Source organism: Poromitra crassiceps (assembly GCF_964638095.1).
Source record: "Poromitra crassiceps genome assembly, chromosome: 3".
In the NCBI taxonomy this organism is placed as follows: domain Eukaryota; kingdom Metazoa; phylum Chordata; class Actinopteri; order Beryciformes; family Melamphaidae; genus Poromitra; species Poromitra crassiceps.
In genome coordinates, this window is record NC_139625.1 from 26,126,181 (window position 1) to 26,144,924 (window position 18,744).

Consider the following 18,744-nt stretch of genomic DNA (forward strand, 5'->3'; position numbering starts at 1 on the left):
TTTTCAGAACTACGTAGCCGCACATTGTTTAAGATCACTTACCATGCAGCTGCTACAACTTTTGAGATATTATACTTTTGAGATAAGCTAATCAGCTGCGATCACTCAACATACTGCTATGCTAAAGTGTTAGCGTGGATCACTGGAGACAGAAGTCTATCAGCGACACACCTGGGTAAATGATTTTGGTGTCTATTTTAAAATCCCTTGATGTGTAAGCTGACCAACAGACCAATCTGCCCAAGAATTTGGTGTATTCCTTCATGGTCTTGAAAAAGTTTGGAATTTGAAATGGACAACGTATTGGAATCCTGATGATCACCTTGACTGCCTTTTGTCCGTGCGGTCTGCCCCTCTCTTTATAGTAAAGGAATCGCCGCTGTGCTTTTTTCCATTCTGGAAATATTTTGATGGTAACTATCAACTTTGTTCATGAAGAGGGATCAATGTTACCACACCAGAATAGCAGCCACTGTATGTAACAGAATTGCTAACTGCGATATACACAGACAGTTCTTACATGTATAGGCATATCTGTAACTCAGTATTTATTGCAGAATTCTCTCCTACCTCAGCCAAAAGGGACGATACTTTCGCTGACTCTAACAATCGCTGACTCTTAACAATGTCTGCATTGCTTATGTTTGCTTTTTCCATTTTTATGTCCTTCCTATTGTTTGTGGGTGGTTAAGTTTTTTTATTCAGATAAAAATATGAAGAGCTGTGAAACTACAAAGATGTCACCCCGGCAAGAAAATAATGGTACAGTCAAACGAAACTGAAACTTTTGAATCAATTTTGTGTTCTTGATGTTGCTGTTTACCTGTCTGTTTAACTGCAATTATATAGCACGTTTCCTGACCATCTTTTTTTTTTTTGCTTATGCTCCCTTTTTAGTAAGGGAAATTAATATCAAACAGTATTTTCAATACTGAAAGGGCATTTAAGATAGTACGAAGAATTTAAACAATAAATAAGAAGTTATTTGGATGCAGAAAGGGACCCAGGTGTGGAAATGTCAGGACGTATTCAAATGTTATTTAAATTGAAATCATGATCAAGGAAATCATCTCTAGTAATTGTTGTCTATAGTTTGTACTTCTCCTATATCATGTTGTTTCTCACTACATTCATTGATTGAATAGAGGCGTAATATCCTCGCAGATGGCTGTTTTATTGATGTTAAATATAATTACCCCCTGGATGTCACTGATATGAAATCATAGTTTTTACTTTGTTCCCATAGAATAGATGCATGTGACCCATATCTGTCTGAACTCAACTAAATCAGCCTGTGCATCTTTAAATGGTGTTCAAACATGTGATGTCTCATAAAAGGGATTTAACTTCTGTCATATTGTTGTATTTTGATGGGGATTTCTGGTTTTGCCTGTTAATTTCACAAACTTACAACCTGGGCCTGGCCCAAAAAAGATATAGCAAAAACAGGTAAGACTTTCAATGGCTTTATTCAATTATATTAACCGGTGTACTAACCTATGGACTCACCTAACATTTTAGTGACATTTTAGTGGAAGCGTACTAAAACCTTTGTTTCCGCAAATAATCCGACATCACGTCATGTCATTATATGAAATGATACTGGATACCAATATGTAAAATTATATACCATCATATCACATTAGTGCTCAATGAGGCACAACATAACATTAATTTGGTACTACCTATGTCAAGTACTGGAACACTTTTGTGAAAAGACATCTTATACTTTCTTACTTAGTCTGACCACCAAAAAAAGTATTTTATGATATGAAACAGATAAAAGCAGCAAATCTTAGCATTTGTGAAGTTGTAACTGGCAAATATTTTGAATTTTTACGATAAATGACTAAAACAATGAATCGATTTTCAAAAGTCTAATCGGTTGACTAATCATTTCAGCACTAATGCCCACATCGTAATATTGTCTTACAATACTTTTCCACGGGTTAATACACTGGAATAAATCCATTATAAAGTGTTACCTTTCTAGGTTATGCCAAGTAGTTTTTGTTCATTTACATGACAATCACGTGTTACTGCAGCTGCCTTTTCAAGGGCACAAGCCGTGTGCCATGCTGCAGTTTGAGAGCAGGGTCCTTCACAGCATCAGATCACATGACCAGAGGTATGTCCACATTACATAAGCTGTAGATTGGCTATTGTGTGCATTTCAAAACTGTAGAAATGCTCCCTTGGCTCGTTCCCTCCGGCTGCAGCAGAGGACACAGGTTGATACTGTATCTCACAGATTTCTTCCTGTAGATTGAGTGATGATGGGCTAAAGACAAAAAATAAGCCATTTTAGACTATTAAGATATGCCCGTATGACATTCTTGCACTCTGATCCGCCTTAACTTGGATTGTTGTCTCATCACTGCCGCACTTTATACTTAGTGAGTTTAAAATAAAAAATGTCTTTGGGAAAGAATTGTACAATATTGAATAATGTAATTGCTTTGATGTTGCTGAGACTAAGAGTTTTGAATTGAAACAGATTTCTCCATCCCTTGTAAAAAAGATAATTAAATAAAAAAAACATGTAACACTCACCATGATTGAGATCCATTTCTGTCTTTGTGTGTAATAAATATATAATCAGTGGTTTAAGTAACAGAAGCCGCTAAAGACCAAAAATCAAAATATGGCAGCCACTTATTTTGCCTCATTCATCTTTAAATGTGAAATCCACACTGTAGCCTACAGTAGGAGAGAAAGATCAACTTTAGTCTATACTGACTATTCTTACACCATTAACTGTATTTGGATGACATCTAACTAGTCCTTGAAAGGATTTCAAGCTGATTTGTAGTAATATTTCAATTTATTTACATCAAATGTAAACATTCAACTCTGAACATGAATGAAGTATAGTAAAGGCATGTTTCACTTTTGTATAAAACACCAGTAAATCTGTAAACTCTTGGCAACCTTGCTCGAGGTGAATGCTGAGAAGGAAACATAAATTAGGGAAACCTCGTAATCTTAAGAGTAATTCCTCCAGGAATGTGCAGTTTTTGGAGAATGCAAATGCAGGGTTTTTCCTGCATACAGCACTTGTTGGCCTGATATATTTGAGTTCAGGACAACCCTGACTGCATACCAACTCAAAATCAAGTATTTTTACTGTTTCAATTACAGAATTTCAAAGTTAAACTGTCACATTTGTATGTTGAAATGACTGTCTGAAACTTGGGGTGCTGTGAAAACACATTGCTCCATAGTTTCTGACAATGACTCATATATTTGTGTTCTGGAACCCTGACTATAGAGAGGCAAAGTGAACGTCACTTCCTGCTTCAGCACTGTCCAGAGATTTTCATCCGCCATTTAGTTTCTTTGCCTCTCTATACATTAACCCAAAAGGTAACATTTTGGCTACGCCTGATACATAGTCACCTGCCACACTACCAGCCAAAGGTCCATTCTGAGCCAGGAAAAACCATGAAATGTAGCATTCTTCTAGAAATATTGCAACGGCTTGTGATTTTGACTAAGACTTGTTTAAAATTGGCAACTCTCACATTGTTTAAAAATTAGTTTTTTTCTTATTTTTTTTGCAATTTATAGACTTATGGCACAAAAATTGACAGTAACCTTTGATGCTTTGCTAATTTTCATCAAACTAGAAATATTGTACTCAATACAATTTATCAGAAAAGCTGGCACAAAAATCAAGCAATTTACTTGCAAATTCTGGAGTAACTGAAGGAGAAATCAAAAAATACAAATTCCATAAAGAGGCTGGTCATTTACCCTGGCTTGACCCTTCACAGTATCCTACAGCATTACAATACATTAAGTTGCTTTTTTGCCTACACTGTATTCACATTGTGCCACAAAAATATATAACAAAGTATTTGTGATACATAATAATAGTTGAGTGGTTTTGGTTTGAGGAACTGCTGAAAGGTCCAGTTGTGAAATACCAAAATACTCAAGTTATTATAATGTAACTACTGCATTAGAACACAAAAAGAGTAATTTCACATTATGGTTACTTACCTCTTACATTATAACCTGACTGCTGAAATCTCATCAGGTAAGAAACGCTCAAAGTACATGAAAACCATAATGAAACAAATTAAATGGATAATAACTGAAAAGCATAAGGACTCCTGCGAGTACTGAGATAGATCAATGACATAGATGGCGGCTAAAATCAGTCCCACTCGATACCAAGCAGCTCACAGCTGGCGTCCCACAGCTTCCTCGCCGTCTCCATGCTCCTCCCCTGGGGGGCGACGAAGGCAGGGGCGCAGTCGCTGAAAAACAGGGAGGAAGGCTCTTCTAAATTCTGATGGAGGTGTGGACATCTCTGGGAGCAGTCTAGCATGTCATTTCTGTTTTGACTTGTGTGTTGTCATTAGGCTTGGGGCGAAATATCACGATGCAATTTTTATGTTTTTTATATCACATATGCCGGGAAATATTATATTGGATATTATTATAGAAAATCAGCCCAACCTAGTTGTCATGATCAATTTCTGTCAGAATGTGACATCGGGATGAGCTGACCTGAGCAAGACCGAAGCACTGGTTTCAAGTATTTGACTCCCTGAAGATATGCAGGATTTTATAAAACGCGATTCTGGATATGTTTCAGACTGACTGCTACATTAATTGTTCTTATCCCTGACATCTTACAATGAATGCAACAGCTTCAGTTCTTTTAGACAAGATTACAAGCAAGCAGTACTAAGTAGGGCAAGGGGCAAAGCTACAGCAACCATGACACAAGATAAAACAGAGCTGAATGTACATTTCCCATTCTTTTTTCCATTTCAGAAAATCCCAATATAAAGAGTTTTAAGCTTTGAACTTAAAGAGCATGGTGCAGGTTGCATGCAGGTTGGTGCATAGCAATGGGATTTGGGGGATTTTTTTCACAGCTGTGTTTAGACTCGTTTTTGTAACGAGCAGGGGGCACTGGTCCATTTCATGGAACTACCACGGGTGACAGTCACATTTTTCAGCCAAAAATATGAGGATTTCTGAGTGGTTTTATGTCTGCCCTGGTATCTTTCACCTTTTTTCACTCTCCATGACTTTGCATCCCTGTGTCAGCCCCAGCAGAACATTCTCCTCTTGTGATGTCACTCCTGTCACACACCCATTTATAAAATGCAACCTTTTCCTCCATATTATACCCTGTGGGGGGGATCTTTGTCTTTTTGGAGTATTTTCACTGTAATCATAAGCCCAAAATGTAAATTCAGATTTTTTTTTAACCTGCACCATGCTCTTTAACCAATCAGCGACCACTTGAATCATGAGCTCATGTTTTATTTTTAATATAAAATTGCCTAGGTGGGTGGGTAGCGGGTTGCGGGTGGTGTAAGTCACGGTTTTGTGTCATGAAATGTGACGGAACATTGTAACATCAGTGACATCATCAGTGATGTCACATGTTGCTTCCTAGTAACAATAAATTCTAAAAGAAAATGTAAACACCACATATCAGAAATAATGTGATAGCTTTTCCACAAAGCTTCTATTACATTTTCTCAGATGACTGCTTCTAAACCTGCACCGCTTACTTCAACAGCTGGGTATGATTTATTTGCAACTGACAAATGATTCCCCTTCCCTCATGTTCAACAGTGATACACGTTATATAATATATAATAAATAATAAAATGGTGATAACTGATTTGATTTGTAATGATTTGCCCCTGTTCACGCTCTTCTCCTCATCCTTAAACACATTCTTCATGTCTGGCAGTAAAACCATGGAGGATTGGCGCCAACCATCTGACTAACGTTACTTTGCTCTGATCTGGCGACCCACAAGGCGCAACTTCGGAGCGAGTACCGTTTCCATGGTAACAGCAACATCTCCAGTTGGTGGGAACTTGTGAAAACTTGTAGGTAGTGTCGTATTTCACATGGAGCAGGCGAGCCTAGGAATCGAGCGCATCCCTAGTATTTACAGTATATACATTTTACAATGTGGTCTCTATCAATTTTTGTCCCACTGATGATGTCATAAATCACTGATGATGTCATCAGTGATGTCAAATCACTGATGATGTCATAGGGAATGTCATAAGATGCAAAGTTGTGACATCATCAGTGATGTCATAAGAGCAGGTGAGCTCGCACAGCGGACGAGCTGCAGGGCGGGCTCGGCCGTGGCATTGTGACATCAGTGATGTCATAAGAGCACTAATGATGTCATCAGTGATGCGAAGTTGTGACATCATCAGTGATGTCATAAGAGCAAGTGGTCGAGCTGGCCAGGACGGGCGATAGCGAGCCCGCATGGCGGGTGGGCCTAGGAATCAAGTATGCATAGCGCGCAAGATGCCTAGTATAATATATATATATATGTGTGTGTGTGTGTGTGTGTGTGTGTGTGTGTGTGTGTGTGATGAACTATACCTTAATTTAAAATATATATGGTAAGATTTTACAGCATTTTCTTCCTTACGTCTTTTTTTTTAATAACAGAAAATCAATAAGGCAAGGTGTCTCCAAACCTTTTACTGACTTTTGGGCTGTGTATATGTATCGCTGTTTGACAATCTGATAGTTTGTGACAAGTCTACCATACTGTTAAACATTATGATCCCCTTACAATCTCCTATGAGAAAAATGACTGGAAAATTTAGAACCTGACATTTCAACTGTAGGTTCAACACTATATTCAACATACACACACAAAATTCTCCCAGGTCTTTGAGGTGAATCTCACGTAAGCGTGTATCATCTACCTGAAGTGTTTCCCAGAGATGGAGTGCAGCTCCTCGGCCACGGCGCAGTAGATGGTGGTCTGAGCTCCCTCCCGCGGGGTCTTCAGGAACATGGAGAAGATGGTGAAGAATATGGTCATGAGGGTCGAGTGTCTGGTCAGCTCCGAGTTCACCGTCCCCGGGTGCAACGAGTTCACCGTCACACTGGAACCTGCCGAAACAGCGTGGAGGTCAGTCACCCCTTTCATTTGTTACCTATGTCTAATACGGTAATAGTGTACCCAAAATCTTCACTTTTTGTAATCAGTTAATGATATTATATCAGTATGTTACTTCAATTGAGCAAAATATGTGAGGAAGACCTTTTGCTGCTTCTAGAGAGAATTTGAAGAGTTTCACCCCAAAAATATCAGTATTTTGGGGGGGGGATTACCCCCTCTTTTACCAAATGATAGCCTGGAATGAAAGTAAAACTCATTGTGTAATATTATGTTACCACCTACGTTATGTAAAGACCTTTCCTTACAAAATAGGGACATTTAGCATGTTTCTGTAGTTTTTAAAATCATGTGAATAATAGATATCACATAAATATGCAATATATTTTGGCATGAAAACCCTGTACTTTCCCTCGTGCAGAGTGTGTTTAGGGCGGGGGGTACCTTGCAGTCTGCGGGCTAGCTCCCTGGCAAACAGCACATTAGCCAGCTTGCTCTGGCAGTAGGCTAGTCCGCTGTTGTAGCTGCCCTGGCTCTGCAGGTCGTGGAAGCGGATCCAGCCGAAGTTGTGAGCCAGAGAGGAGACGACCACCACGCGGGCCGGCGCACTGCGCTTCAGCAGACCGATCAGGAGGGACGTCAACAGGAAGTGGCCTGCCAAAGGTGAGGAACACACAGTCGGAGCTTCAGTCATTATCACTTCATTATTAAGTTGACCATTAATCATGGTCTCAATCTTGACTGTAAAATAAGACTTCAATTAAAAATAAAGTTGGTAATTTCACAGTTATGGTAATTTCAGTTATTTCACTGCTTTGTACTTTCTGGGTGAGCAGTGCGATTTAATGGAGTGTAAACCTACTTCAACTCAGTTTGAACATTGTTCATTTCCATATACTGTATACTATACTACCAACATACACGACCATACTACTATTGATATTTACAGGACGGCCCATATTCTAATCAATAGGGTGATCATATGTGATTGCATACAACCCATGTGTTTGGGATTGATGTTGAGAGCTGCCCATGTGCCCATGTGCAATTGAGAACAGTTAGTGTGAGAAAAGCACTGAATTATGTGTGCAGTTCCCACCAAAAAAAAACTCTTGAGGTCTGGCCTAGAACAAAGACGGCCTTATTTTATTATCAAGTGCTGTGTAAGAAATGACGTATTTCGACCTTGCAGGTGGCCGTGCTATCTGTAAACATGAAGACGGGAGTAGATTTCCCGTCAAAGCTTATAACAGACCATTGTTTAAAAGTTTGAAGTAATATACTCATGAACACACAGTGAGAACTTCATACTCATGAACATTATGCAATTTGGTTAAGCTATAATATTTGTATGTAATGTTTTTTCTAAGCAATTATGAAAATGCAGTTTGAAATATGCTTTGTGTTATGAAGAAGAAATGTACTATCATGGATGTGTGTGTGTGTCAATGAATGGATCCTTTGCGCGGACACACACACCCCCCCCCACATACACACACACACACCCCCCCCCCACACACACACACACACACACCACCCCCCCCCCCCCACACACACACACACACACACACACACACACCCCATACACTCACACACTCACTCACAAGCAGTCTCTCTCTCTCACTCTCTCTCAAATACACACACCCACATGCCCTGCGTCGGGATACGCCCACTCGAGGAACTCAGGAAGTAATCTGGCAACGGTGGCTTTGCCTCAAGACTCAGGGCTTCTGGGAAATGATGTTTTTGGCTTCAAGACTCCTCCTGCTTTCCACTTCAGGACCAATCAGAAAGTCACTTTTACTGTATAACATCTCAGAGTGAGAGGGGTGCGGTATCCTTTCATCCCCTGACACTTGGTGTTGAGGTATGACAGGTCACTGCTGCAACGATCGTTGGAAGCTGGGAAGAACTTCACATTCTATCCTCTTTGGGTAAATGTATCGATGAGTTTATTCAATTGTTTCTGACTTGTACCAATTTTAATATGATGCTTTGATATAACCATTCATGTCTGATAGTCTTAAATAAAGATGTGACACTGTGCACTTAACCTTATCTACCTGTCTGTTGTCGAATGTGTCCTTGTCTCCAGTCTCGCTGTGTTTTCCTCCCACTCAACGAACACGCCTGGGTTTTATGTGACTAAAACCTTAATACTACCGACATTGTAATGATACAAAGCTGGTTAAAAATAGGCAAAATCTTCCTTTAATTAGTTAGTTGATTAGTTCTTAATAGATCAGTCAATACACTTCACGTAATGGTGAATCAAATGTGGGTAAACCATAAATGTAAAGCAGCCTTTTTCATGAGTGGATCAGCACCCAAAGGTGGATTGAGGGAACATTAAAATGATGGTTATTAAGAAATGTGTTTCTAAAGCTACTGGCAAAATTACTATTGGGAAAGCCTTCTTTAGTCCTTACATTGAGACTGGATAAAACACCACAAGTCACTTTAGTGGATGTGGCTCCCAGTAGATTTGAGTAAAGACTTACCCAAATGATTGACTCCAATCTGCATCTCAAAGCCATCAATGGTTTTCATGTATGGACACATCATCACCCCAGCGTTGTTGATAATAATATGAAGGTGGTTGACCTCTGAGGAAGAGAACAGAGCAACAAAATAAACATGGCAACTATAACACCTGTTATAGAAGAACAAAACAGGGCTTGGTGGTTAAATGTCCTCCTGCCTGCTCACCTCTTAGAAACTTCTGTGCGAAGGCTCGTATGGAGCAGGTGTCTGCCAGGTCCAGCTCTCGAACCTCCACTTGTGCTTTGGGGTAGACGTTACAGATACTGGCTGCTGCCTCCTCACCCTTATCCACGTCTCGGCACGCCATGATCACCCGCGCGCCTGTCATGGAAAAATAATCAGTAACACTGCCATTCTTTGAACAGATAGTAATTACAGTAATTCAAAGAAGAGAGGATAGTGTGCTTATATTGGGTTTTGGTGAGTACAAACATTTGTTAAAGATGTGCTCACTGGTCTGAGGTTGTTGCTTAGTGACAAAGGAAGGCATCGCTCTCGCTCTCTCTCTCTCTCTCTCTCTCTCTCTCTCTCTCTCTCTCTCTCTCTCTCTCTCTCTCTCTCTCTCTCTCTCTCTCTCTCTCTCTCTCTCTCTCTCTCTCTCTCTCTCTCTCTCTCTCTCTCTCTCTCTCTCTCTCTCTCTCTCACACACTAATTTTGCCTGTCTCTTTTTACTTTGAACTAAAGGCAAAAAAAATAATCTTTGAAAAACGACTCAAAAGTGGTTTGGTCTTGCTGTAGCTGTCGAGAGCAGCACAACAAACTGCATGAAAAAAAAAAATTCACCCTCCTTCATGCAGATTGGTGTGCTCCCTGTTGAATGCCACAGAAACAAGTTTGAGTTGGCTTAAAAGAAATATTCCTTATACGTTACAGATAAAATTTTACACTTTATATTTCATTTTAGGCATGTAGCAGACATCTTATCCAGAGTCACTTCTACTGAGGTCAGCAATATTGATTCAACTCCAGGTTACCTACACAAGCAGCCACCAGCACAGTGCCATGGCCATCAGGCAATAGATACAGTAGGCCTCTATGTAGCCTATCAAATGTTCAGCAGCCGAGATCTGGGTTTTCATTGAGGGTGAGGTATGGTCACCTCTTATCGCCAGATCCAACGCCGTTTCCTTCCCGATCCCTGTGTTGGCTCCAGTAATGAGGATGGTCTTCCCATCCAGCCGAACCACAGACTGACACACTGTTCCTGCTGCATACTTTCTGTTGGAGGATCAATGAGCGCTGGTTAAGATCAGAGGAGCTGTCTCGTGAACTGACGCAGACACCGCTTCATCTGAATGACTAACAGCCTATTTCTGCAGCCATTGAAAGTGATGGACAGGACAGCCAGGGTCAATTATTCACAACTTGGATAATGATTATAGACCTAGAACGTCAAGTCGTACGACCCACGCCACAAAGTGGAGTCGCCTCATAACCAATCACTCAGCATACCAATATAACTCCGCCCACGCTCAGCCTCCTGATAGGCCTGCGACCCAGATGGGGAGGACGGCCGGATCCTCTGTGCAAAACTCCAGCCTCGCTATTTCCTTCAGTTGAATTCTATCTTGACACAATCAATCATGCGTTGTGTTGAAGAATTGATTATAAGAACACCTTCACGTTACGGTCAGTGGCGTGAGAAGGAAACAGCATTTTAATTATGCAAATTGACCTCATTATGAATGATAGCATCCCCTTGCCAAGCAAGTGCATCTCAAACTGTCTCATCCGCGATGCATAATCATTCTCGATTCACACATGAATGAATGGAATGTAGCCTATCGATTACATGCCGCTGCTTACCTTATATGGGGTGCAAATAAAATCACCAATAATGACACTACCCCGATGCCTGCAACAATTAATAAAAGCACCATTATGACACGAATTTGCGCCCCTCTCTCGCTCCCTTGTCTTCCAGCAGGCTGCCTGCTCTTCTCTGCTCTGTAGGCAGAACAGCTGATGTGAAAGCGTAGGCAGCGAGCGACAGCGTGTGTGTCACTGATACGCGCACGGAATCATGGGGGTTGTAGTAACTGCATTCAGGCTAGTACTTGGTGATAGCGTACGCCCATTTATCCTTTTTTGTTTTACTAGGCATCTCGCCTATGCTCGCCCGCTACGCGGACTCGCCCGCCCTGGAACTCGCCCAGCTGGCCCTGCAGCTCGCATACGCAGCTCGGCCTGGCTGCTCCTTGATGGCATACTTCAGGGATGCTGGATCACGTGTCCTGGAGCTGGCAACATACAGCTGTCCATGGCTGAAGACGGGGGTCTGAAGCCAGACTCCCACTTCTTTTTTTGTGACATCACTGATCACTGATGATGTCACAGTGAGATTTATGACATCACTGATGATGTCACATATCACTGGGATTTATGACATCACTGATTATGTCACAGTGGGATTTATGACATCACTGAAATGTCACAGTAGGATTTATGATGTCACAGTGGGACATGGGACAGACAGACAGACAGACAGACAGACAGACAGACAGACAGACAGACAGAAACACACAGCTCCCATATACTGATGATGATGATGATGATTGATTTATTCATCAATGTATCTCTCCTTCAAATGTTTTACAAATTGTAGCCCACCATTGAATAATTAAAGTTAATTCATTATAGTTAGGTCAGTGATGGGAAAGCATATTTCAGGAACACTAATTAAACCCATTTTTAAGAGATCGAATTGACGTATATTCTTGGATTTTACATATGGATAACAACAGTTTTATTGTAAAAACGTCTGATTGTATCCAGAAAGAAACACTTTAGAGATGTTTTCCTTCTTCAGATGCTGGCAAACCTACATTACCAGAAGGCGGCAGTGAAAGCGGTCTACTTTAGTGCCTGTTTAAAACTGTCAACACAGAGGTCCTTCAATTATTTTAAACAACAATATAAATCTTTGTTTTGATGGCTATATTTAGAAGAGGGATTTTAAATGTCATGGTTAGGTATGTGTATGGTTAAGTATGTGGCTTTGAATTTTGAATTTTTATTATTTTATTATTATCTCTAGGCATCAAAAACAGCTGACTATGATCACGAGGACCAGCATGCGGAAGAGTCCCGAGAATCTGATTATCAACACAACGGATTATACTCCCGTGAAAATGTACAACTAGGTAAAACAACTAGGTAACAATTTACAGTAGCGGTTTATCGGTACTGCCCTTTGATTCAGAAAGCGGCCCAATTTCCCAATAATCGACGGCTGCAAAATGTCATCGGAAGAATTTGAGAAGTTGCACGAAATCTACAAGTCACTGTATGACGAGCTCAGGCTAATACCAGAACGGGCTCTGAAATGCAACGGAGGTAAACACTTGATCTTACCTAGTGTAGCAGTAGTAACAGATAACATTAGCTAGCTAACATCGTAACAGGCATTTCAGCCAAGGAGATGTTTGTGTGTAGCATGGCTAACATTTTGTGCTCTCACATTTTGCAGAAGAGAGGAAGAGGCTGACCAGAGTCTTTGATGAAAGGCAGGGGGAGGCAGAGGAAGTGGTGAGCTGAGCTGCTATCTCCGTTATGAGATTCCTCTCTGTGCCCTGAACCAAATCGGAAAATGTTTTTATTGTCAGATTTTGTCCAGAATTCCACCATCATCAACCTTTATTTTACCAGGCAAGTTAGTCCATGACTATCTATTGTAGGTAGAACAGTGAAACTGATCAAAACAGTCATTCTTCTACATTCTCTAACGTTAATTGTGTTAACTTCTTGTAAAATGAAGTAATGGTGAAGTTTAACAATTAAGCAATTTATCCCCTGGAACCCCCTCAAGGACCGCTGATGGTCCCTGGACCCCACGAACCACTGACTTAAAATACGAGCTATGATGCAGTCATCTGTTTTTTGTTAGCTCCGTTTTTTCGTGCGGGACCTACTCTGCTCTTGGACAATGCAGTGAACTTGCTTTGACCCAGTCATACAGGGCTTATCATATAGATATAGATCTCACTATCAGTCACTTCCTCTGCTGGTTATTGTGTGAATGAATGGGAAACCCTGTAGTAACATGTCTCCTGGCTGTTACATAAACTTCCCTCAACATGGCATCATTACATAATTCAAGTCTTCTTGTTGTCCCCGTTCTGCAGCTGCAAGGAATGGATCAAGAGTTAAACACTGCTCCCTCCGCCTTCCGAGGTACCATGGGGACAAAACTGCGCCTGTACCGCCGGGACCTGGGCAAGCTGCAGAGGGACATGAAAGCGTCCGACACAGGGTTCGGCTCCTCTTCCCGGCCATTGGAAGGCCATCATGGCATCTACTCATCACAGAATCAACACAGTGTGAGTGTGGACGGGGCAGGGCATTATTTAGTACACAATATATTCAGAAAATGTTTAGATAATATGCCGTCAATGAAACATACAAGTCAGGTACTTGTTTTTTCAATTCATGAACTACTCCATATTTGAATGGATTTAATTGATATGTTATAGATTCTTTCTGCATGTGCTGTAGACCCAGTGAGAGTTGCCAGCTGACCTAGGTCACAGAGATTATTTTATTTTATTGAGATCAAGGATCTCTTTTACAAGGGAGACCTGGCCAAGACAGCCGCATAAAAAGTTACAGACAAAACATCCGTAAACAACAGGACCATAGAGCAATAAATACAATAAAGTGCTGACAAAATTAAAATAGCCTACTACGGACATAGACAAGTGGCGAGAGTGCCAGTATCAAATCGAAGTACAAAATAAAAGTACCAAGACCATGAGTCCATGAAAAAAATAGCCTACCTAAGGACATAGACAAGTACCGAATGATTTGTTTACCATTGTACTTATACGTGCTTTAAAAGCAGCCAAAGAGGTCAAGTCCCTCATTAGATATTTGTTACATCTATTGTCTGGGTACATGAACACTGACTCTTGTAATCCTTACTTTGGTTGCTTGTATGTTGGTGATTTAGGTCTAGGAATTAATCACTCTGGGTAAGATTTAGCTAAAAGCCGCTTTCTTCCAAGTGTTATTGACCTTGATATGATTTGTCATTTTCACCCACCTCTGCAGACACACTTGCAGTCCCAGAGGGCCTTGCTGCTGCAGGGCACAGAGTCTCTGAACAATGCAACGCAGAGCATCGAGCGAAGCCAACGCATCGCCGCAGAGACGGACCAGATCGGCACGGACGTCATCGAGGAGCTGGGAGAGCAGCGCGAGCAGCTGGACCGCACCAGAGACAGAGTGAGTTGTGAACCAGGGTTACTTTCTACACTACAGGATGAGACTGGTGATGCTCCATTAACCTGAATGGATTTTTGTTTTCTTGTGTTCAGACATATAGGTTTATTAGATGTTGTTTTACCTTGACAGTTTCGGCGATAGCTCTCGCCTTCCTCAGAAGCAGTCTACTGACAGCCTGGTATGACGTGTCAACCAGTCGTTTTTACACAACTGGTCGGGTGCCCAGCAGAACCGCCAGGTCTTCTGCCGCGCCGGCCACGCCCACCGTGACGTGTCGTGGCCCCGCCGGGCACACCGTGCGCTCCGCCGTCAGATGTCCTCTGGAGTAGAGTGTCCCAGGTGCGGGAAAGCATGTAGGCCCCCTCGTCCCTGTTGATGTTGCCCTCAGCGCGTCTCCTTATTTCCATGACCTCCTTGATCCAACGTTTGTACTTGTTGTCCTCTGTTCCGATGATTGGGCACCCGGCCCGTCGTGTAAAAACGACTGGTTGACACGCCGCCATACCCAGCTGTCAGTAGACTGCTTCTGAGGAAGGCGAGAGCTATCGCCCAAACTGTCAAGGTAAAACAACATCTAATAAACCTATATGTCTGAACACAAGAAAACAAAAACTGTCTAATTGTTACGAAGACATGATGAACGTCATTGAACTAACCTGAATGGACTCCGGGATTTTTTTTTAGATATTTAGGTCACTCGAGTCAGGCATTTCTTCTGAAAATAGACGAGCAGTTGCACCTAGTCTGGGGGGTAGGAACACACCGACTACGTTTACATGCACACAATATTCCACTATTATTCGGAAAATGACAATATTCTGAATTTGATAAGGGTCATGTAAACAGCATATTCCAGTTGCATTTTCCGAATTTGCCCTTTTTCCGAATTTAGCATTTTCCGATTAAGACATCTGGGTTATTCCAGTATTATTCGGGTTTTCAGAGGATTCTTTGATCATGTATACAGCGCATTTGGAATATGCGTCTCAATCAGGGTTTTTACCGCAGTTTGCGACGCATGTTGCCTGTTTGTGGTCAACTGATGTGTGCTAGAAAGCGCTAGAACAGGCGATATAATCATAATAATCCATCATCTCTGGCATGCAAAAAGAAAAGCCGACATTTCGGATTTAAAGAGAGAGAGAGAGTAGCCTATAGTGCCCAGTGCCCACGGAAGTCCACAATGCTTGCGAGCCTGCGAGGTAATAATGTAGGCTACTAGCCTACTTTTTATGAAAGACTTGGATGCGCAACACCAAACCTTTCAGCAGCAAGCTCCTGAAATGGACCAAGTGATGCTCGTAAGAATAGTGCTGCTCTGTTTATTCTCAACAGAAAAACTCTGTGGCTCCGCCTACCTGCATCGCTCTCTCCCCCCCTCCCTCACGTGTCGGGGAGGGCAAGCTACGGCTGCATGTAAACGCGGATATTAGTGGATTATTCATTTAGTCGGAATATTGTCATTTTCCGAATATGGGCAAAAAGCGGAATATTGTGTGCATGTAAACGTAGTCATTGTTACAGGTCAGATTTTGGGTCAATATGAATATAATTGACTGGTGTTGTATTAGGTCAATTTGAGGAGCCGTTTCTGATGAAAACTAAATAAAGCTACTAGTTTGTTATTGTATTAAAAAGACCACAGTTTTGTGACATCTCCCTCTGTCTTTTTTGTTATTCTACAGTTGGTCAATACTGGAGAGAACCTCAGTCGAAGTCGTAAAATCCTCCGGGCCATGTCACGTCGGTAAGTGCTATTCCTGATTACGTTTATACTTTTTTTTTTTTGCTTTTTCTCAGATTTTCTCCCCTATTTGGCCAATTCCCCCTACTGTCCTGGTCATTGCTCCACCCTCCCTGCCGATCTGGAGAGAGCCGTAGCCTAGCACATGCTTCCTCCGATACATGTGCAGTCATCAGCCACTTCTTTTCACCTGACACAGAGGTGTTTCACTGGCAGGACATAATGCGTGGGAGGATCACACTATTTCCCCCAGTTCCCCTCCCCCTCAACAGGCGGCCCTGACCAACCGGAGGACTTATACCCCACCAGCTTCCCACCCGCAAACATGGCCAACTGTGTCTGTAAGAATGTCTGACCTAGCCGGAAGTACCGCTGCCGGGAATTGAACCCAGGTCTTCGCAGTGGTGACGCTCCAGCTTGTTCTGACTGTTATCTTTTGTCTCTTCTGTCCTGCAGGCTGATGACCAACAAGTTGCTGCTGGCTATCATCATCATAATGGAGTTGGGCATACTGGGTGCTGTGATCTACCTGAAGTTCTTCCGAAAAACCTGAACAGCCTGTATTGTCTGAATGACAGCAATGCAGGCCACGCAAACCAGGCAAAGTCCCGCCCCTCTTCACTTCTCTTCTCTTTTCACTGACTATCCAGTGGCAGTAATGCTGTCCTGCTCTATTGAACCAACTGTCTTTGTTCAGACTGAGAGTGCAACAGGCTTAAAGTGGATCTTACCTGAGAGGAGATTCTGCTCCACGGGCAGAGGAAGTTCATTTGACATGAAGTGCTGAGCCTGTGTGTGGACCAAACTTAAGCCACAGAAACATTATAACAAACTTGTACATTGATATCCATGGAGAATTGCACTGTAATATCAGACTATTATTGCCGTCCCGCTGCATGTGAGCTGAGGCCCTGTAGGACGATGGAGGTTTCTGGACTTGTGCAGTGGCTGACAGACTCCAGGGCAAATTCTCTTCTCCAATACTGAGATATTATCCAGATCGGAGTGTAGGCTAGTAGATGATGCGCACGCACACTCCCACAGACACACATCGCTGCTTCGGCGGCTGAACTGCTGAAATGTTTGTGAAATACTTTGACTCAGCAGTTTTAGGAGGTTTATGAAATTCTCAGATTGGGATTGGGATTGTAATGCATACTCTGTATTATTATTTAGCATTCAACACAATTACAATATGTCATGCGGTTATGTTCAATACTTTTTTAACTGATATTTTTGCAGTTTCTTCATGCCTAGTAGTATCCAAATTGTTGCATGAAGCACATTTAGCATCTTTTGTGATTTGTGTCTTGACAATTCTGAGCGCTGAGACTTGAATCCCAAATCTGCCAGTCAGAGAGGTATGAATGTGTGGAAACTCCTAACACATGCAATATGTTTCACAGTTAATATATTCCCTAATCACTACAATACAAAACTGACTGTTTAGAAGTAAACTTTAGTTTCTGCTGGCCAAGAAATGTCCCAGGGGCTGACTGACTCCCCATTATTGAAACACGCATGCGTGAGTGTTGAGCAGCAGCGGCAGCAGTCCGGGTCCGGCTCAACCAGGCTTGCCTAGTCTTGTTCTTATTTTACAGTCTGTATAGTATTAAAGCTAATCCTGAAACTTTGCATTGTATTTCTATCTATTTTCAGGGAAAAGTTAAAAGTTAACTGTATGTCGGTACAGGCTGAAGCTAGGGCTGGGTGACATGGTTGAAATCAATATCGCAATAATCAAGGATCTTTCTCTATCGACATAATATTGCGATGTGTGTGCAAAATCACATTATATAATCAAATGAATGTTCATGTCATTGAACCGAATGGTAATGCTAGGTGTGTGATGTTATTAAGCAAAACTGAAATATTCAATTAATATTCCTACTATACTTTATTTTATGATAGTTTTGTAGTACAATTTGATTACGATCATCAATTTACACAGCAGAAATGTGTGCACAATATTAAAATATCTTCATACCATCACAATATGATTCCACTGAAAGATGATAAATATAATCTATAGATATAATATTGAGTTACCACCCTGCCCTAGCTGAAGCCCAGAAAGGCCATGTTAGTGCTGCGTAAGCAGCATCTGTTATGCTGGAATTCATTCTCAAATAATAGCTGATCAGGTTTTGAGTGCAGCATTGCTGGCACACTGGCCTCTTGCCTTTGTTTTACTTTGAGGTGGAAGTCACACCTCCTTGTTGCGGGTACAAAAACAACACTGGATTATCTGGATCAGGTGTGGCCGGGTTTTAGTCGTTAATGTTGTTGAGTCATACTTTGCAAAATAATTACATAATTT

At 41.6% G+C, this 18,744-nt stretch overlaps 2 protein-coding genes across 2 annotated transcripts; one reads left to right on the forward strand and one right to left on the reverse strand.

The window, feature by feature from the left end:
• Positions 1–2,883: 2,883 nt before the first annotated feature.
• Positions 2,884–11,397, reverse strand: rdh12 (retinol dehydrogenase 12). Its single transcript, XM_083632824.1, has 7 exons — positions 11,264–11,397; positions 10,557–10,675; positions 9,623–9,778; positions 9,415–9,519; positions 7,358–7,567; positions 6,717–6,906; positions 2,884–4,265 (listed from the first exon to the last, which is right to left on the reverse strand). Exons 1-7 carry the CDS (start codon positions 11,335–11,337, stop codon positions 4,163–4,165), a joined length of 957 nt encoding a protein of 318 aa, XP_083488950.1. The 5' UTR covers positions 11,338–11,397; the 3' UTR covers positions 2,884–4,162.
• Positions 11,398–12,588: 1,191 nt separating this feature from the next.
• vti1b (vesicle transport through interaction with t-SNAREs 1B) lies at positions 12,589–18,047 on the forward strand. The gene is made up of 6 exons (XM_083634298.1): positions 12,589–12,793; positions 12,927–12,985; positions 13,582–13,776; positions 14,507–14,680; positions 16,366–16,427; positions 16,881–18,047. The coding sequence occupies exons 1-6, from the start codon at positions 12,697–12,699 to the stop codon at positions 16,975–16,977; spliced, it is 684 nt and encodes a 227-aa protein (XP_083490424.1). The 5' UTR covers positions 12,589–12,696; the 3' UTR covers positions 16,978–18,047.
• Positions 18,048–18,744: the final 697 nt, after the last annotated feature.